General features: G+C 39.3%; 1 protein-coding gene across 4 annotated transcripts in view; it reads right to left on the bottom strand.

Annotated features, from left to right (window-relative positions):
- brap (BRCA1 associated protein) overlaps positions 1 to 21,386 on the bottom strand; it is a 32,043-nt gene extending 10,657 nt beyond the window's left edge. Inside the window, exons 1-13 of one of the 4 annotated variants that reach the window (XM_077737185.1) lie at positions 21,170 to 21,385; positions 20,854 to 21,015; positions 20,610 to 20,772; positions 11,126 to 11,315; positions 10,950 to 11,063; positions 10,733 to 10,881; positions 8,594 to 8,669; positions 8,385 to 8,523; positions 7,107 to 7,216; positions 6,948 to 7,037; positions 6,253 to 6,356; positions 6,039 to 6,178; positions 492 to 1,525 (exon numbers count right to left, since the gene is read on the bottom strand). In XM_077737185.1, coding sequence (XP_077593311.1) covers positions 1,299 to 1,525; positions 6,039 to 6,178; positions 6,253 to 6,356; positions 6,948 to 7,037; positions 7,107 to 7,216; positions 8,385 to 8,523; positions 8,594 to 8,669; positions 10,733 to 10,881; positions 10,950 to 11,063; positions 11,126 to 11,315; positions 20,610 to 20,772; positions 20,854 to 21,015; positions 21,170 to 21,248 — 1,743 coding nt within the window. In that variant the 5' untranslated portion in view covers positions 21,249 to 21,385 and the 3' untranslated portion in view covers positions 492 to 1,298. Of the gene's footprint in view, positions 1 to 491; positions 1,526 to 6,038; positions 6,179 to 6,252; positions 6,357 to 6,947; positions 7,038 to 7,106; positions 7,217 to 8,384; positions 8,524 to 8,593; positions 8,670 to 10,732; positions 10,882 to 10,949; positions 11,064 to 11,125; positions 11,316 to 20,609; positions 20,773 to 20,853; positions 21,089 to 21,169 lie in introns of those variants that run through there. The other 3 variants (XM_077737187.1, XM_077737188.1, XM_077737189.1) reach the window with 3 other exon arrangements.
- Between the last annotated feature and the right edge of the window lie 338 nt (positions 21,387 to 21,724).

The following is a 21,724-nucleotide window of genomic DNA, read 5'->3' as shown; positions in this document are numbered from 1 at the left end:
CAGCTTGGTTTCTGGTACTACTCCTCTCAAGGGGGGTTGCATAATCATGAGCAGGTGTGGGAACTTATTGGAGAGTGCTCTTCTGGGCACTCTTTCGTTCTGCTGGGGAACTTCAATGCTCACGTGGGCAATGGCAGTGGGACCTGGAGGGGCGAGATTGGGAAGAACGACCACTCTGATCAGAATCCATGAGGTGTTCTATTGATGGACTTCTGCATTCGCCGTTGATTGACAATAATGAACATGTTCAAGCATTATTCACCTATATTGCGTCTGGCCACAGTCACTTTACCTGCGCAAAGCGCTATGAGGTGCATTATGGTTTATCCATCCAAAAATGCTCGAAAGCACAGCAAGCAGCCAGGCAGGTTCATTTTCATTATGCTGCTTCATGGTAGGTTGGGAGGCCGACAGAGAGCGCCCGTGAGAGCACTCCATGCGTTGCCTTTAATTGTCAACTACGAGTTGCAGGAAGGACCATAAAAAAAATGGTACCTTAATAAAATTTAATGGTATCAAAGAGGTTTTACGTTAACACAGTTAATAACAGTTATTAATAAAAGCATTGATTTCAATTAAGTGGGAAAAAAGTTTTTTTTTGCAAATCAGTAGTGCAGCACAAATGAAGGTTTCCCAACATTTAAATAATTTCATTGCATAAACAAATTTGAGGGGCATTATGGGCTCACTTTCTGTTCAGTTTGTATCACTTCCTCTACAGTTTGTGGCAGATGTGGGTCATTTTGAACCATGTCACAGGTTGTGTCATAGTTTGGGCATCCCTGGGTCACTTTCAGTTTAATTTGGGCATTCCCGGGTCACTCTATTCATTTTGGGGCACTGATTACTTTAGGGTTATTTCCCGTTGATTTTCAACTGGGAAGGCTGGCATTGAGGGATCAAGTTTGACATTTAATCACTGGCAGCCCAGCAGTGATATGGATTAGACCACTATCAATGGCAACCAATGAGTTAATATCTAAACATTAATCAACAAATTTAAAATAAAATTTTAAAAAAATATCCGACTCAAATGCCTTGAAAATTGCATGTTCGACCCCAATTTTCTATCATGCAATATCATCAGTAAAATCCTAGTAAAATGAAAGGATCGTCATTAGGTATATTTTAATTTTACATTGTGGATTGTGAGGGGAAGCACTTCAGAATACAAGTGACAGGCATAAATACAGAAAGCAGAAGTTATTGAAAAATGAAAGATAAGGGAATTTGGGCAAAAAAAGTTAGAAATCAATTTCCAAATGGTGTATTTTCTTGTGCGGTATTGAAAAGTATTTCTATTTCCTTTTCCTGCCACGGCCCCGCCTTCCTCTGGTGACAGAATCCACAGGACTGTCTTCTTCGTCATAGAGTGAGGGCCCTGCCGCCAGGTTAATTTGTCCTTCCTGGATTTCGCAGCGTGCCTCGTCGGGGAGGTGCTCAATGTGCCGCTGTGTCTCCAGATAGAACATGACGTCACGCAGCTGATCTCGCAACTCTGACACGGCCAGCTCTTTGGCATCGTCTAACCACAGCCGCAAAAGAAAAAAAGAGACACAAACAGCAGGCACGTTGAGAAGATTAAGTCGGCAGCGTTCGTTAAGTGGTGGCCATCTTAAAGCAGTGCTAGGCTCTGATAGTAAGGTGAGTGATTTTATCCAATGAAACATTGTTTCCCAACCCTTTTTGCATTAAAAAGCTGAAAATCTTAAAATTTTAAAATCTGTTGCCTACCTTCTATAATAATCCTTATAAAGCATGATTAATGGATGGATGTTATTATTGTTTCGCTATGTTTGTCCAAACCATGCATCGTAGAGTTGAATTTTTTTTTTTATGGTGGCCTGAAACGGCAGTCGGATCCTAATGGACGAGTGATTGAATTTCTTCTCCTTCTCCAAGTGTGTAAACTCAATCTTGTTAAAGCTGAAAGCAAAGTTGAATGTATGTTGTTTTTACATGATGCGCGTAATCGGTCGTAAGGTAGGACGCCTTTCCAAGTCATTTTGGAAATGCCATTTTCTAAAGAATTTCCACCAGGAGGTTTCCAAGTGTACACCCACCCATCCATAAATCACGCTTTATAGTGGTACCTCGAGATACGGGTGTAATGCGTTCCAGGACTGAGCTTGTATGTCAATTTACTCGTGACACAAATGAACGTTTCTCACAAAAATTAACGAAAAACAAATTATTACATTCCGACCCTCTTAAAAAAAACACTAAAAATAGGACATTGGATTTGAAAAACATTTTTATTTGTTCTAATTCGCCATCTATTAACAAAGTAACAAATAACTAGTGTTTTTATAGTACTAAAATGCAGCGGCAGTCCATGAATTTCCTAGCGACGCCTTCAGCTGTCGGAATCAATCCAACCCTCAAAAACTGTTTTATGGCTATAAAACCTCAATTGCAGCTAAAACTTGTAACACAAAAAACATCAAAAATAACCTCATACAATTGAAATATTATTTAGGAATATAGCCATATTTTACTCATCAAAAATCTTGTACACAATATCCATCCTCCTTTTCTATCGCCATCGAAGCTAATGCTGAAAATCAAGCCTATCCTGTCGTATTTCTGCCAAGTGTTTTTATTTGATTTAGTGCTGAAAATGTTCGTTCATGGTTGTGACAGGCTTGCTTGCCTTGGAGTTGTCCGACCTTTCTTAATGATGTCCAGCTTTTTTTCTTGAAAAGTCTGTCTTTAAAATGGCTTTGACAGTAAATCTGCAAATAAATCAATTTCCTCTCCTCCTTTAGCCATTGCAGGTTAACAAAACCACTATTAAATCAACACAACAATATATTTGCTTGTGCAGCTTGCTCCACATACAGTTTGGTAGCTCTGGCTAGTCCACTATCACTGGCCAATCATTGTTTGTGAAAGCGATGACGTATCCCTATGCCTGCGAGAAGGCAATGACGTATCCCTACGCCTGCGAGAAGGCCTTGGTGTCACCAAATCAAATTCTGATTGGTTAAATAGCCTACAGAACTGATTGTGAAGGCCTTGAGGCAGATTTCTGACCCTGGCAGCAAATAATGGCTGAAATGTGATTGGTTAAATGCTTCAATATGAAAACCGTGACCGGACGTTTGGTCGCCGGTCAAATAGTGACAGAGAGTTTACTGTTGAAACCAGCTCTCAAAATTATATTCATGAGACTTTAGTATATCTAAGTACTGTTTAATATCCAAGTACTGTTGAAAACAGCTCTCAAAATTATATTCATGAGGGTTTAATATCTAAAAATCTACTGTTTTCAACAGTACTTAGATATTAAACAGTAGTTGGACATTAAACTCTCTCTCATGAATATAATTTTGAGAGCTGGTTTCAACAGTAAACTCTGTCACCATTTGAACGGCGGCCAAAAGGGACCAAAAGACCGGCAACGAAACGTCCGAGCACCATGAAAACAACATGTGGAAGTAACCAGGGGGGAAAACAATGAAAGAAAGCTAACAGACAATTTGGAATTATTTATGTATTCATGGACAAAATATAATTAACATCAGTCTGTGATTCAGATATTTCCTAGGTCAGCAGAGAAGACATTGAAGGCCCTGACGGCATACCACTGCTGAAATGTGTTTGATAGTACGAAAATTAGACAGATTTTGTGGTTGGAAGAGACTTTTTGAATGGCAAAATGCTCGTAACATTCTGATATTCAGAAAATGATTCACACAGGTGTCCTCACAATTGGATAACGCAGCGAAGGGGGATTTTTTCGGGGAGAAATGAGAGCCCCAGGTGACATTACGGCGAATGGAATCGGCCTTGTCCGAAAGGACAGCAGTTTGGCCGGCGAGAATGGCAGGACGTCGAGGAGGAGCAAGGTGGAAGTTGAGATTTCATTTACATCCGAGCAAGCGGCTGACGTCGTTGGCGCTTATTTGAAAATGAAACCTGCCCGGCGAATTGGACGGCAGACAGCACCAACTAAGGGGGATTTTTATTTTATTATTATTATTTGTTTTTTGGAATGAGAGCCACGGGTGGCATTACAGCGAATGGATTCGGCCTTGTCTGAAAAAAAGAGCACTTTGGTCATCGAGCATGCCGGCTGAAAAAAAAAACTTCCCCCTTCGGTCCTCCGCGCAGTCCAACCGTCAATTACCCTATTTACCTGCATATAAACTGACCGCGCATAGAGGCAGCACTCTTAAAATAGCCTTAACATTGTTGAATTATACAATTACTCGCATATACGCCACTCCATGATTCCCAATTTTCACCTCCATATTCATGGTTTTAATAGGGAGTACAAATGTGTTACTTTGAAGGGAAAAATCATAAAACCATCACAGGTGGTATTTGAGATATTTTAGGAATCAAAACCACATTTTTAGGGTCAATATCATAAGTTAATGTCTGTCTTTGTAAATGCGAAATATCAAATTATTCAACTTGAAAAAAAAGTCTATCTTGATGAGAACCTGATGCTTTACATTACAGAAATTAAAACAATTTCACCAGAAGTTTAAGATGTTGTGGCACCCACATTGCTTTTAATGTCAAAATATCTCAATTATTTTGTTGGTTCATATTATTCCAATAGTCATTTTCTAACAAGAAATAAAACTTTAAAAAATTTAAGTGGAATTTTATTTTATTTCAAAATCAAAGCGACTCGCGTGTGGCCAGTCAGAGCACCTTTAAAAGATTGTTGTGCCCCGAGCGAGCAGAAACTGGACTGTGGGTTTTTTCACATTTTATACAAGAGATCTTGTATTTCATTTATAGACGTCAAAATAAATTTAGTTTAGTGTTTTTTCGGTTTATCTTTTCTCTATTTTGAAATAAATGACCGTATCAGCCGCATTCGCTTGCGTCATTGTGTCATGGCATCAACAAATTGCAGTTTTGATCATGTCATGTTTTTATAAGCTGCAGCCCTGATTCTGCAATTTTTTTGTCTGACAAATGCGGTTTATATGCAAGTAAATACGTTACATACATTATATCTATATATTAATACATTACATTATTTTCTTTTGCTTATAACTGTAATATTTAATAAATACATTTCTTGATCTGAGTACTTGTGTACAAGTATTTCTGTATAGGCCCGAACACATGTATTGTGGGGGTAATAACGGGGGTGATCATACCTCACGGTTTTTCGTTTATCGCGGCCATGTCTACATTAACCGCCGTATTCGAGGGATTACTGTAGATATATATAGAGGGGGAGCGAGCAATATTACTGCTATCAGGTAAATGCATTGATAATTGTGTTAACATTAAAAACCTCTTTGACTGTTAATTATTAAAATGGGAGATATTTTATCGTCGTTCACATAACCCGTAGTTGGCAGTTAAAAGCAATACATGAGGCATAGAGCACTAACATGAACGCTTTCTTTGGGACAGTGTCGGCCTGATCCGGTAAAAGTAAATTTTGGGTTTTAATGCGCAGAACGAGGCATAGTGAATGAGATTGAATTCGCCTGGCTACCTGTTGTGACCCATAAGTGCTTTCAAGAATGTTTTGATGAAAACCTGCGATGCACCTCATGGAGCTCTGCGTAGCTACTGCGGCAAGACGCACTAGAGGCGACCTCAAGCACAAGGAATATCAGTGTGTCAGGCAAAATATAACTGGCTGCTTTAGCCCAAAATGAGGCATTATAAGACGGCTTGTAGCATTTATTGTCATTTATTGAATAAACTTATGGAATAAAAAAAGAACGTCTCAGCACCATAAGAACCTCCAGCCTTGAGGCTCCAGGAACTTAGTCTTTCTTTTGTAGCCGCACTATTTTTTTTCAAAGGACCGATGTGATATACAAATTGTAACTTTGGCTTTTTAACCCAAAATGGGGCGCTCTGAGGTGGAGTAATTGGCACAACAGCTTCCCGAAATGCCTGGATAAGCTATAGTACTACCTGATTTTTTTTTCAAATTTAAGTAAGGTTTTTTTTTTCCATTCTATCATTTTGACATTAAATATTATTGAGCCATTACACGCAAATTGTCAAGCAGTTCCTTGTAACAGTACGTGTATAAGTATGGTCCTCACTGTTCTCTTTGGCTCGACGCTGCTCGTCGGTGAGTCGGTTCTGAAGTTGGGTCTGATTAGCTCGTAGACATTTGTTCATCTCCTGCTCCTCCTTCAGTTCCTGGCTGAGTTTGCTCACGCGGCTGCTCAGCTGCGTGCATCTGCGTGTAGCACATATTAAATATGTATGGTGGTCTAAAATAATATCCTCTATTTTTGGTAAAATTCAACTTACTTCTTCTCTGTGCTCTGCTTTTCTTTGCTGATTTCTCCCATTCTGCGCTCCAGGCTATCACAGCGTTCCAGAGTTTCCTTAAATTTAGCCTTCATGTTGTTGATCTGTCAAAAAAAAAAAAAAATGGATTGAGGAAAGGCATTTACATCTTGGGGCATTTCGTAACTTGGATCTGGTTTTCGTATGTTGAGACGACCATTTGCATATGGAAGGGTTTCGTAATCTAAAATTTTCGTACCAAGAGGCGATTGGCAAACCACATGATTTCACTAACACAAAATGATTTCACTAACCAACATTTCTTTATTTGTACACAAAATCCATCTCATTCTTCCAAGATTTCAAGTACTCTGTCATACAGATTATCTGTGCGTTAGTCATTCTTCAAAATCAAACTTCCTGCTTGCCCTAAAACATGTCAGTGTATCATTCTTAAGATTTCCCTATTTTTGTTCACCATGTCGTTGTGCAGATCCGATTCCCAGCGGAATTGCCTGCTCTGCTGTAGATCCACTTTGATTTCCCCGAAGGTTTTGGAAAGGACCGTTGCTTTTAAGTGCTCTGCAGTTATTTCTACGACATGATTTTAGTTCTGTGTTGTTTTTTGTAGGTGTAAACTGTGTTAAAGGTAGTTGAGATCAGAGAACATGGATTTGAAAAAAAAATACAAAATTACATAGTAAGTGATGGGTCACCTCTTCCGCCATTTCCTTCTCCAAATGTACAATCTTGTTCTCCCAGTAGACTCGCTGGGACTCCAACTGACTGGTTAGCAGGTACGAGTACTGAAAAAGACAACGACCACTCATCAACACTGCAAAAGACGGGTGTGGAGTTAGTAAGGGTAAGCTAACCTCCAGCTGTAGGGCATCGATTTTTTCCGCCTGACAAGTGTCTCCCTCACACTCGTACTGAACCATCTTGCCGTCTGTCTTGCTGGCCACCAAACGGTGCACATAATTGTCTGACAATGGGAAAGATCAGCTAGCATTAACTCTCCCATTGAGCGTAAATCACAGTACTAGGTGTCAATAACGAGTGCTATTTCTGTATTTTATACACACGAAGGACGCACCGTTCTTTTAGACGCAGCTAGGCATGGCATATATGTATTATTTATTGAATAGCGCAGACGGTGCGCAGTGACTGCTGGGCTATATAGTCCTTTTGTCAATACACCCATGTTGACGGCTATGAATTAACTTTGCACTAATAGTATCAATATACTACAATGGCGAACACACTAATTCGGTGCTACGTGCACCAAATGCACGCTACACCTGCACACTAAAAACACATTTTAAAAAGGCAACGGAAGCAAAACTGAGTTTGGTTGTATTTTATTTAGCCATTTTGAATGTACTCGCGTCATTAACACCCACAAAACCATCAGAGTCCGCATTTTTTGTGTCCGAATTAAACAATTGCCCAAATGAGTGTTCCAAAACGCCCGGTCTCCTCTCCACTGCTCCCATGCTGTTCTCAACTTTGCTTTGAAAGCTCGGTTGATGCCGATGTCGAGCGGTTGTAGTTCTCAAGCGGCAAGCTCCGACTTAATATATTATATATTATATATTATATATTATATATTATATATTATATATTATATATTATATATTATATATTATATATTATATATATTATATTATATTATATTATATTATATATTATATATAGATGTAGATATAGATAAATAGTTCGCAGTCTAGCTTTGAATGCTGTTGTCGCCAACATCTAGCGGCAGGATTTCTTTTGTAAATGCAGCCGAAATGACAGCGAGCATCAAATTAGTTTGCTCGCCGTCATACTGGGTGTATTGAGGAACTCTATATCCCAGCAGTCACTGCGCAGTACTTTATCGAAGGCTGCTTGTCGTAGTTATTTTATTTTATCAGGATAACAATTTTAGTATTGTTCCATATATAAAGCACACTGGATTATAAGGTGCCCCGTCTAATTTTTGAGAAAATTTAAGACTTTTAAGTGCGCCTTATAGTCGTGAAAATACGGTTCATTTAAACGGAGCGAATGTCTCTAAACAAGTTTTTCTCAAAGTGCAAACTTCTCCCTATACAGCAGTCCTCAGGTTCAGAAAGACACCGAACTGAATCCCTGGGTACATGTAAGCACACCTCCAGCATAATCCCAGACACGATGGTTGGTAAGCTGCATGGCGTAAGTGTGCTGCGTCTCCTCAAAGTGCTTGTAGGCATGGCGGCTGACATAGCGACCACAGCCAATGTGACCGCAGATCAGGCAGATCCACAGGTTCTAGAAGGGGGGTAACATGTTAACTGAAAGAGAACAGGAGGGTTAGGGTTAACCCGGCGGTTGGCATTACCTCCTGCACGCCGCACTCAAAGCATTTATTCTCCTCCACTGGTTCTGGAGTTTGACAGTAGCGACACACCGGACACCTGCGTGCCACATGGTTACTAGCACAAGTGCAAAAACATGATTCACTGTGCTTTGTACAACAAATGGCTTTGGTTTGTTTTGGTATGGTAACAATAGTTTAGAATCTGTGTAAATTTGTAAAATCTGCCTTTATCAATACTTCTAGAATTTTCTGTTATGAAAAATCAACTAAATGCAAATAACAGCGGTTAAACAGTTAAGTTGATCATGTTTTGGAACACACACGATGTGTACCTGCATTCAAAATATTTGTTTTCATGTTTAACAATACTCACCTTCCAATTTTTCCGTGTAAAAGGACACCAATATTTTGGTCTCCCTTTCACACTGGAAAACTAAAATTTAAGACCTCCCGGTGAAAATGTACATATCAGGTACTGGAATTAACTTGGGCGGCGGCTGGAGTCATGGGTTCAAATCCAGCTTATGTCCATCTGTGTGGAGTTTGCATGTACTACCCGGGCCTGTGTGGGTTTCCTCCGGGTACTCCAGTTTCCTCCCACATTCCAAAGACATGCATGGTAGGCTGATTGGACACTCTAAATTGCCACTATGTATGGGTGTGAGTGTGCATGATTGTCCGTTTCCTTGTGCCCTGCGATCAGCTGGCCACCGGTTAAGGGTGTCCCCCGCCTCTGGACTGGAGAAAGCTGGGATTGACACCAGCACCCTGTGATTCCAATGAGAATAAATAGATTCAGAAAATGAGATGAGATGGTATTAACTTAAGAACTTGTTAGCAGTGGACTTTCGATTGTACCTTCATATTCATTGATCATTTTATTGTTTATTTAACATGACTGTACTTAACTTTACAGGTTGGTCTATAAAAAAGATTTTTGTCACTGCTGGAATTGTTTTCTTTACTAATTTTATATAAAAATCAAATGCGGGAATTATGGTTCCTACCATAAACAATCACAATCAATTGTTTTTGCATATCAAAAAATGATTCTACCATTCTTAATATCAATTTATTATTGCTTTTTCAAATTTGTTGTGCTATTTACACAGGGATCCAGCAGACCAAGGTATATTCAAACAGTTTCTGTGCAAATCACTGTTTTAATTTCAATTGAATAAATATATTTTTTAAGTAGATATCGTAATTTTAAAGCATATTTCCACCTATTGAACTGTTTTTAAATTTTACTGAAGATGTTGTATGTTGGCTCACAAATGAATGGAACAACTATATATAAGCCATCATTTATTATCAAATCTCATTGCTGCTGACTGTGTTGCAACGCATAGATTAATCAAGCGAATGATTGCTTGTCAGTGACAATTGCATAGATAAATTGGAGAATACGATTAGTCAGGACAGAAGTTAACAGATTACGCGATCAAAACTATGTGTTAAAAAGCAACATATTTTAATAGACTTAACTTTATCAGTGTCCTTGTCGCTTTAAGTTTTTTTGGGGGGGCAATTGAAATGTTTGCATGAGTTTTCCACCAATACACATCCAATCCATTTTAAGTGGGAAGGTGGCATTCTTTCAATATTCGTCAGCCTACCCACTTCAAATTGATTGGAAATCTAGCGCTGTTGACGAAGAAAAAAAAAATCTAGCATAACTATCAAGTGAGGAGTATTGCTTGACACCACGGCAAATTCTTAATTGTGTTTATTGTTCTTGTTCAGCTGCGTTTTAACACGGATAGCTTTATGCTTGGTGATTATTAATCATAAGACATTAATAAATCATTTTCTCTAAGTTTTATGTTTCTCACATCTTTCATACAAAATTGGTACACTGACTTAGCGGGTTTAGTTGGTAGCTGTGTGGAGACTGTAAAACGAATTAGAGAATAGAGCTGCTCTACTTATAAAAAAAATTCAGTATCAGAAAAAAGTTCTGGAAACCTTTAATACGACTGTAAAACGAATTAGAGAATAGAGCTCCTCTACGTACAAAATTTTCAGTATTAGAAAAAAAGTTCTGGAAACCTTTAATACGACTATAGCGATATTTTTCTTAAATTATATGGCATCTCGGAAACAAAAGAAAACAATACTTTTATTATTTTACTCAATGCTTTTGACACCCCTACTTACGACGCGTCCTCCCATCGTTGAAGACACTGACTGTGGAAGCTGTGGTTACACAACGTCGTGAGGATCCCGTTGACAGACTCATCCATGCGCTCCAGACACACTGTGCACTTGGGAAGCTCTGTCAGCTCCATCACCGGCAAGCTAGCACCCTGAAGAATGGGAAGAAAGAGGAGGGGATTGCGGCACCAGCCAGCCGTCATTGCTGGGCAACTCTCACCTCCTCGGACTTGATGACCTCTGCACGCTCCACGTAAACCAACTGACACACTGCCTCCTCGATGGAGTTGAATCGATGGCCGTTGCATGTGGCATAGAAGCTGTCTGCGTCGGCCTAAAGGTAACACAGCTCTGTCAGGTCATGTGTGTGTTCTTGCGGGTGCGGCGCTTCCCAACCTGTGTGCTAAACTTGATGAGCACCATATACTGGTTGGGGGTAGAGTCCCGGATTATCTTCATGTGCTCCATGACATCGTTGAAAGGCGCCATCAGCTTCAACAGGTCGTGACTCGTCATGGCGGCAGGAACCGTCAGGATGCACACCAGCGCGCTGCGACAGGCGCCCTCCGACAAGGACGTCATCTTACTTATGGTCAGGAAGAGGATGAAGAAAGTGGGGAGGAAACATTACAAGACTAAAAGATGCCATTGCTGGAGAAAAATCTCAGTGAAGCTGTCTCTGGGTCAGTGTCTATATGTTTTAGTTAATTCCTAGTAATTTTTGGAGAATTTTCAGAAGAGCAACTCTTTGGTTGCCGTTGACAGCACGAAGACATCTAGAACTGTTTGAATACATTGGATGTTTACCAGTGTCAAAGCACTGAAACATCAGAATTTACTACAAATCCTGTCAGTTTAAATAAATTGCATGTCTATCTGTGAGTGAGTTCATTTTGTGTCTCTTTGTGAGACTTGGCTGGGAAAATGACATGAGACTAGCCCTTTCCATAGTGAAGCCCCAAAAATCTGAACTGGTCTTTCAAAGGCAACACCAGAGGTCACAGTGATTTTCAGGTATGTATGCTGTTGGTTTTGATCTGTACGTTTCATTTTGTGCACCATAGAAAAACTACAATATTTTTACACCTATAGGGAGGGGCGCACTTAAGTCTAAAATTTTCTCTAAAATAGTTGATGAACCCAATCAGTTGGTGCGCCTTGTTTATGCACTAAATTTAATTTTTGTATGGCCCTGACCGCATCATGGACTGGTTTTATTTCCTGCAGGAGCGCTACTTATTGCGATCAACCTAGCGGAAGTTCACCCAAATAACATTCCAAGCATTATGGTAAATCCATTCAAAACATCCCAGGCAAGGCGCAAGCCATTTGACTTCCATGTGCTCGCAGCGCTTTTAACCCCTTAAAACACTCTTAACACTCAAAGAAACCACATATTATAGCTATACAGAGAAAATGCCTGACGTGAATGACAACAAATTGCGGGTGAGAATGCTTGGAAAATAAACTGAAGCCATGGATCGAACACAATTTAACAGCATTGCTAACGGGTTCGGGAGTGATGAATGCCGGATTGCCAACATAGTAGTTCAGGTAGGCAGCGTCGCACGAGTTATGTGACAATTTGGAACAAATTGTCAATGCCGATATAACAGAGAGGAAAAGCAAAGGCTAGGGAGTGAAGCAGTTTGCGAGTTACAATGGATTGTGGAGGACTGTTGTTCGAGTTTTCGCCAAAGTTGGAATTAAGTTCCGGGAATACAAAACTCTGACCGAGAGTGGAGCATAGCATGTTGAACGCCAAACTCTTCATATCAGATGCAGACACAACTTGTGTACCTTTTACCTCAATAAAGCACAATCAAACTTAAATTTGCTCGTGCTGTGTTTAAAAAACACACTAGCGGATAGCTTAACACATGCCAGCGGATAGCATAACACATGCTAGCGGCTGGCATAACATAAGTACGCTTGCGGTTAGCATAGGTTGGGCAAACTATTCCAGAAAGGGCCGCAGTGGGAGAAAGTTTTCGTTCCAAACTATAAAGAGGAAACCTATCCACCATTCTGGTATCTTAGAAGTGCAATCAGGGAATTGCCGTAAGGTGCTTCTTGTTTCAGCGGAAACCTCATTGGTTGAACTGTTTGTGTTGGATCAGTTGGAACAAAAACCTGCACCCACAGAGGCCCTCGAGGACCGGTTTGCTCACCTCTGGGCCAGCATACCATATGCTAGCCTAGTGTCAAAATAGTGCCTTTTCCGACGAAGCGTCCTATGTATTGACAAAAAACTGAAAATATACCCTTAACTGGGACTGTGCCCTATTGGTGCATTTTTAAAGGTTTGAAAATACAGTAAATATATTGAATTTGAAAAGAAATAAAAACATTTATTTTACACTTAAGTAGGGTTCGGTGAATGCACACATGAAACTGGTAGGGTTCGGCAGCTCCAACAAGGTTAAGAAACACTGCCCTAGACCAAAGTTTTAAAGTTACTCAGGTGAAGGTTTGAAGCAAATACTTATTTTGGCCTTGAAGGCGCCAACCACACAATTTCTTTTTTTTTTTTTAATTAAAAATGTAATAAAAATGCTCCCACTAGTTGGAGCTGTGCCAGATTGTGAAAAAAACAACTATTAGTAGGACACTTGTCAAATGAGTCAAAAAAAAGTCACACTAACATTTGCCCATTTGATAACTTAAGATCCCTCAAGATTTTCCAATGCGGTGAGAATGGAGAATAAATATTAAATTTCAACATTTGAGAAAACAAAGATTTGTGTCATAGCCTGCAACACACGTTTCTATCGACAGGTCGGGTTGTAAAAACAAATCGCTGACTGTCTGATGGGCCATGGATCCAGAGGGGAAAAGAGAAAAATAACAAGTAATAATTAGGAAAACTGAATTTTACATTTTTTAGACCAAATCATTGCCCACATCTTCATTTTCGTAGCGAGAAGTTGTCAAATAACAAAGAGTCCTGTGAGAAGAGATTTCCCGGTAAGGAATGCTACATTTGGAGCCAAACGCAAAAATAGATTTAAGTGGATTGCATGTCCAAACAACTGATACAATTTTTGTTGGAACCCGGCGTGGAAAACCGTACAAAGATGCCGAAAGGGCACCTTAAATAGAACACGTTCCATATTTTGGTGGTTTGGTCAAATCCTCAAAATAAAAATGACATTAAAAAAACAGTTTTCCTGCATTCATTTAATTTCATCAAAGCAAAGAAACTTAATTCACCAATTTGTAAGGAAGGAAAACTTGAGGCGGCATAGTAAAACAGAGCGTTCACGTAGTGCGCCATTTTCTACAGCAGCGATCTCAAACCGGTCCTCAAAGAGCGGCCGCAATGGGTTCAGGTTTTCATTCCAACCGAACAAGAGGAGAACTTTCGCAAGTGTAATCAGTTGATTGGAGCCAGGTGCCACTTATTTCAGAAAACCCCTCATTGGTTAAACTGTCGACAGGTTGAAACAAAGACAAGGACCCACCCTGCTCTACAGAATGCACGGCAGGGAAAATAAACATTTAATCATGAAGGCTCATGATTTATTTGTAGCCAATTTATTCATTTTGATAGTAGGCGAATAAAGATACATACATTAAGTATTGCCTTCATAAGGCATATAATAGTTAGAGCGCTGCCAAACACCAAAATATCATATTTCAGAATGAGTAAAGAGAATTTTCAGATTTTGGGAGATTTTTTCCTAGTGGCGTTTAAAAGAACAAGTTCTGATTTTAAAGTCTTTTAGGATAATTTTATCACTTATTCAAAACAAAAAGAGCTGCAAACAACACATGATTATTGAGAACTTTATTACACAAAATTTGTGTGAATTCAATGTCAAATTTTTTGTTTGCATTGCTGTGGAGAATCAAAAGTATGCTTACCTAATGCAATTTTTGTTATGTTAGCATATTTTGGTTTTCCAGAGCTGTCTTATTTCTCCTACTAGTCCCCATTGCACATCTGCTCTCTCCTGTACTGTAATGTCCCCTAGCTCCTCAACTTGCAGGCAGCTGAAATTTTCTTCCACAGCATCATCTTCACAGTCAGGGTTCATGCATTGGAATCTGTTGATGAAGTGTCTTACTCTTGTGAAGGATTTTTTTTTTTATGATGCTGAGATCAGGTACCTCAGCATGTTTAAGCGACTCATCCTCCATTGGAAATTGCCAATGGAAAAATTATTTTTCGGTTGAAACACGGATATATAATACTGTATTCCTTCTTGAACTTTTGCAGGCTGTAGTTCGTTATATTTTTTTCCGATGGCAAATTGAAATCAAAAGCCTTTATTATCATCATACACCGCTGCATATAACGAAATTGATACTATAAAATATCAGTAATGCAGTTCTCTCATCTTCACTTGGAAGCCATGGCTACGGTACATCTATGCTGCTTCAAAAATCTATCGAAACTGCATCCACGTGATGAACGGATGTGATATCCGTTTAGGTCATGTTGGGTTTAATCTGTAATACTATTATATATGTGTATTTAATTATTTCTTTGTTAAAGCATTCTTCCAATTGTCCGAAAAGAACTCAGGGTCGTAACCAGTCACACAGTCCTCTCACGAGGACTGTTTATCTGACATCTAACCCAGTCCCGGGCTCCGAGGACTGATGATAAGGGTTTGCAGCGAAGAGTCATTAAGGACGAACTCTTGCTACCAGCAGATGGATATCAATCATTCCAGGAACACTCACATAGTGTTCCTACATCGTGACGCACTTCGCGCTTCTTTATGTTATTGTTATGCCAAATGAAGGCGTGATTGTTCTGATTCAAATGGAGTGTTTTTAGTTTCCTTTCTTTTATTGTTAAATACCTTATTTGTTATTACAGTTGCAGATGTTGTTTTTGCTTAAGCATGTTGGATTAATAAATAACCTTGTAATTCTCTTGATTTATGGCTTTAAAGCCGTAGCCGAGGTATTACTGTTCGAAGATACTTTGGAGATCAGGAGGAAGTCTTGACGTATCTACCCTTATAAGGCTGTTACCAGAGATGCAAATTATTTATTTAAATGTCAATAATTAAATAAGATGTCTGCCTGCAGGGATTGATAATTATAGAGAAGTGTATTTATTAATGAACCTATGAGGTCACGTGGCTGTCGTTTCGTTTTGAGCCATCGTCAATCGGCAAATTTTAACTGAAAAAGTTATTAAAAGCAAACGTAACGTTTTGAAACACTGATCGCGTCAGACATTGCTTGATTTTTTTTATATTTTCGTAGTTTACATAAAAAATGCGGAGTTTGCTACAAACTGGCGTAGTAAACTACAGACAATTCTTAGTATTTGGTAGCTCTGTAGTCAAAAAAATTTTGGTCACAAGAGACGAGAAATTTGAAATACGAACATATGAAACGGTTCCCAATGCTAGGTCGTCCTTTCCAATCTGCGCCGTGATGATCATGACGAGATAGAAAGGCTTCTTTTAGTATGGATTATGGAGAAACAATTAGCGGGAGTCCATGACCGTGACGATCTACAAAAAGGCCAGGGGAAAGGCAAGCATCTCAGAAAGGGTGACTTTACCACCGGAAGAAACCTTCAAAGGCAAGTCGTAGCTGGTTCGCTAACTTTTAAAAAAATGAACTGGAATACACATGATTGTGAGGCATGGTGAAGCAGCAAGTTGCGACGGAAAACTTGACACCTTTGCCCGTTACAGCACAACATTTTTTAAGTGCGTACAGACGCTCCCCTACTTAAGAACTTTCAACTTGCAAACAAACGGTACATACGAACATGTCTGCAAATTGCGTATATGTTGAAAAATGTTCGTTCGTTGAAATTTTTATTGTGCACCTTTTTCCGAGTAGTGTTTCTTTCCCCCGCTAATAGCGACGCCTGGCGCTGTAGGCTCAGCTCACCCAGCATCCACCTTCCTCTGCCCAGTTCGATGCAATGAGGAAGTGCATGACGTATCTCCAGTGCGCAAAGAACCTTTTTCATTTCTATCATTAACTATCTTGTGCATCCATTATTCAATATGGTTGGTGAAAAGCGAAAGGCTTCTAGTGAGGGAGGTGCAAGGAAGAGGCAAGCAATTTCATTTGAAACTAAAGTGGCAATAATAAAGAAGATTGATGAGCGTGAGAAAGTGGTGAGCGTTGCACACGAATGCAACTTGAATCGTTCGATCGTCAGTACCATTTATAAACAGAAAGATCGAGCAGCAGGACCCAAATATTGAATGTTGCACAAAGGTTGCAAATCAATTGAACGATGCTACAGTGCTACCGCATCATTTATGATGAAAAAAAGAAAACTGTGCAATCGTCATTAGATAGCTTTTTTCCTAAATCTCTCTCTCCATCTCTCTAATCTATGTATACAGTACTGTATGTTTTCTCCCCATTTCATTAAATGTTTTTTTCAGTACAAACCAATGCTGGATACTTATACAAGCGTTAAACATACAAATGCACTTATATAAACCTTCAATAAACTTATATAGGCCCTAAACATGAATTACAATACAAAATACAACACCGAATCAACTTCAATTTGAACACTTTCCACTTATGAACACTTTCCACTTATGAACACTTTCCACTTATGAACACTTTCCACTTATGAACACTTTCCACTTATGAACACTTTCCACTTATGAACACTTTCCACTTATGAACACTTTCCACTTATGAACACTTTCCACTTATGAACACTTTCCACTTATGAACACTTTCCACTTATGAACACTTTCCACTTATGAACACTTTCCACTTATGAACACTTTCCACTTATGAACACTTTCCACTTATGAACACTTTCCACTTATGAACACTTTCCACTTATGAACACTTTCCACTTATGAACACTTTCCACTTATGAACACTTTCCACTTATGAACACTTTCCACTTATGAACACTTTCCACTTATGAACACTTTCCACTTATGAACACTTTCCACTTATGAACACTTTCCACTTATGAACACTTTCCACTTATGAACACTTTCCACTTATGAACACTTTCCACTTATGAACACTTTCCACTTATGAACACTTTCCACTTATGAACACTTTCCACTTATGAACACTTTCCACTTATGAACACTTTCCACTTATGAACACTTTCCACTTATGAACACTTTCCACTTATGAACACTTTCCACTTATGAACACTTTCCACTTATGAACACTTTCCACTTATGAACACTTTCCACTTATGAACACTTTCCACTTATGAACACTTTCCACTTATGAACACTTTCCACTTATGAACACTTTCCACTTATGAACACTTTCCACTTATGAACACTTTCCACTTATGAACACTTTCCACTTATGAACACTTTCCACTTATGAACACTTTCCACTTATGAACACTTTCCACTTATGAACACTTTCCACTTATGAACACTTTCCACTTATGAACACTTTCCACTTATGAACACTTTCCACTTATGAACACTTTCCACTTATGAACACTTTCCACTTATGAACACTTTCCACTTATGAACACTTTCCACTTATGAACACTTTCCACTTATGAACACTTTCCACTTATGAACACTTTCCACTTATGAACACTTTCCACTTATGAACACTTTCCACTTATGAACACTTTCCACTTATGAACACTTTCCACTTATGAACACTTTCCACTTATGAACACTTTCCACTTATGAACACTTTCCACTTATGAACACTTTCCACTTATGAACACTTTCCACTTATGAACACTTTCCACTTATGAACACTTTCCACTTATGAACACTTTCCACTTATGAACACTTTCCACTTATGAACACTTTCCACTTATGAACACTTTCCACTTATGAACACTTTCCACTTATGAACACTTTCCACTTATGAACACTTTCCACTTATGAACACTTTCCACTTATGAACACTTTCCACTTATGAACACTTTCCACTTATGAACACTTTCCACTTATGAACACTTTCCACTTATGAACACTTTCCACTTATGAACACTTTCCACTTATGAACACTTTCCACTTATGAACACTTTCCACTTATGAACACTTTCCACTTATGAACACTTTCCACTTATGAACACTTTCCACTTATGAACACTTTCCACTTATGAACACTTTCCACTTATGAACACTTTCCACTTATGAACACTTTCCACTTATGAACACTTTCCACTTATGAACACTTTCCACTTATGAACACTTTCCACTTATGAACACTTTCCACTTATGAACACTTTCCACTTATGAACACTTTCCACTTATGAACACTTTCCACTTATGAACACTTTCCACTTATGAACACTTTCCACTTATGAACACTTTCCACTTATGAACACTTTCCACTTATGAACACTTTCCACTTATGAACACTTTCCACTTATGAACACTTTCCACTTATGAACACTTTCCACTTATGAACACTTTCCACTTATGAACACTTTCCACTTATGAACACTTTCCACTTATGAACACTTTCCACTTATGAACACTTTCCACTTATGAACACTTTCCACTTATGAACACTTTCCACTTATGAACACTTTCCACTTATGAACACTTTCCACTTATGAACACTTTCCACTTATGAACACTTTCCACTTATGAACACTTTCCACTTATGAACACTTTCCACTTATGAACACTTTCCACTTATGAACACTTTCCACTTATGAACACTTTCCACTTATGAACACTTTCCACTTATGAACACTTTCCACTTATGAACACTTTCCACTTATGAACACTTTCCACTTATGAACACTTTCCACTTATGAACACTTTCCACTTATGAACACTTTCCACTTATGAACACTTTCAACTTATGAACACTTTCAACTTATGAACAAGCGCTCGGAACCTAACTCATTCGTAAGTAGGGGAGCGTCTGTATAGTAAGTTAAATTTTAAGTTTGTTATGTAGTGTCACAAAAGTATAGCCATACTGAACGTGTTGCCGCCAAGTCTCTTTCCTGCCCTCTCTTCTATCCTCCTCTACACACATGGCCCTTAGCCGCTACCGTCTTTCCTGAAAGTAAGACCGCCATACAATACTGTACATAGGTACAAACAAGCAGATAACTACCAGCGACACGGTCATGTCTTCTTCTAGGAAGCAACAACAGAGAAGGCTGCTGCTGCCAAACTATCAGTCAAAACAGGAAGGGAGCTCACAATAATATCAGTAGCACAAGCGCTGTCACACACTACAAAAATTGTGACAAGGAACACGATCAGAGTTGGTTCTGCTGCACATGCTCGAATCTTGTCACTTCCGCTCGAGCGATGACAATTTTTTCATAATTTTGAGCGACTGACGTTACATTACAATGTATGTCATATCGCCCAGGTCTCACAGGAGGAGCTTCAAGATCCTTGTTTTTTAATGATGGTAAGATTTTTTTTTATCTTGAAAAAATTAACAAGCTTTTGCTTTTTCCTTTTAACATTTCTCCGGCAACCTCTGTGACCTTAATGACGATAAAGCAGTTCAGAAAATGAGATGAGACCTCCTTACCCGTACTGTTTTACTTGACTATATAAAGATGTGTTCAATTTGCCTTTAATAATCAAAATAATTTTGGAGGGGGAAAAAGTATATTGACTTAGAAAATCGAGATGATGCGAGTGTTAAGAATTTAAGTAAAAATAAATCATTTTGTGAATTAATAATCAACTACAAAAACAATCAACAGACTATCATGAGACGTGAGATTAATTGACTAATTGTCAAATTAATCAAGAGATTAGTCAGGAGATTTTTTTTCGTTTAAAAGTGGAAATAAATGATTTCGTAAATTAATAATTATCAACTCCAAAAATAATCACTAGATTGGTTAAAATCATTGTGGGACTAATTGACCAATTGTCATTTTAGTCAGGAGAAAAATAATCGTTTGGGACAGCCCTAGTCAGGAGCGAACGTTAGCACCGCTTACTTGCTCTTGTAGATATGCATGATCCCGTGGACAACCTCCACCGATGGGTTCCCGCTGAAGAATGATATTTGCTGAGGAAGCTGCTCCGAAGTCGAGACTGGTGCTGCGTTTGCCGATTCGTCATGACTGCCGCTACCGCCCGGGTCTTGGCCGCCACCTTTATCTACACACACACAATCATAGATTAGAAAAAGTAAGTCTTGCCACAGTAAACTCACGACTCATAGCTGGGGCCGCTGGTGACCTGGACTGGGTTCGAAAGTTTCGATGACCATGTCCCCCATGGACCGGCTGCCCATATGCTGATGCAAGACTGCGCTCCTCTCCTGCGCAGTTTTGCCACTCAAAGCCACCCGGGCCATCGTCAATGATTTATCCCGAAGCTGCTCATCCGACATGTCGTCTGCTGGGGACAACACCGATACAATTGCATTCTGAACAGGCTCTGATAATGCAAGAGAACGTCCGTTGTTTTCCGTCTAGGTGGAGTAATTGCAGTCATCTCATTAGCTTAGCCTGACGGCAAGTACAACGCACTCGACGTCATTGCCTTTACTCACCGGCAGAGTAGCTGAAGCCTTGCGGGTTTGAAGACTGGTCGGCGATTTCCAAGCGGATTACCACCAGCGACACGGTCATGTGTCTTCTTGGAGGAAGCAACAACAGAGAGGGCTGCTGCTGCCAAACTATCTGTCCAAACAGGAAGGGAGCACACAACAATATCAGTAGCGCAAGCGCTGTCACACTACCAAAATTGTGACATCAGACCTGGTTCTACTGCACATGCGCGAATTTTGTGTCACTTCCGCTCCAGCGATGACAATTTTTTCATCAGTTTGAGAGACTGTCGCTAAATTCGTTACGTTACATAACGAAACTACTTTTAGCTGTAACTTCTAACCTAGTGCGATTGCTCAAACTATAATGGCCCTATTGTTATTGTACGAGCGGAACCAAATGAAAAGTCTCCCTCTCGTTTACTTTACCTGTCCCTTTTGAATATAAGCGTTTCCTTTACCTATTTGGATCATTCGAGTGTAGTAATGAGTAGACTGTGTTTCAAGAAACGCGTGGGATGTGTAACAAATACAGTCGAACCTTGTGATACGACCGCT

Source organism: Stigmatopora nigra, chromosome 17 (assembly GCF_051989575.1).
Source record: "Stigmatopora nigra isolate UIUO_SnigA chromosome 17, RoL_Snig_1.1, whole genome shotgun sequence".
Taxonomy (NCBI): Eukaryota; Metazoa; Chordata; class Actinopteri; order Syngnathiformes; family Syngnathidae; genus Stigmatopora; species Stigmatopora nigra.
This window is presented reverse-complemented; position numbering and strand designations above follow the sequence as displayed.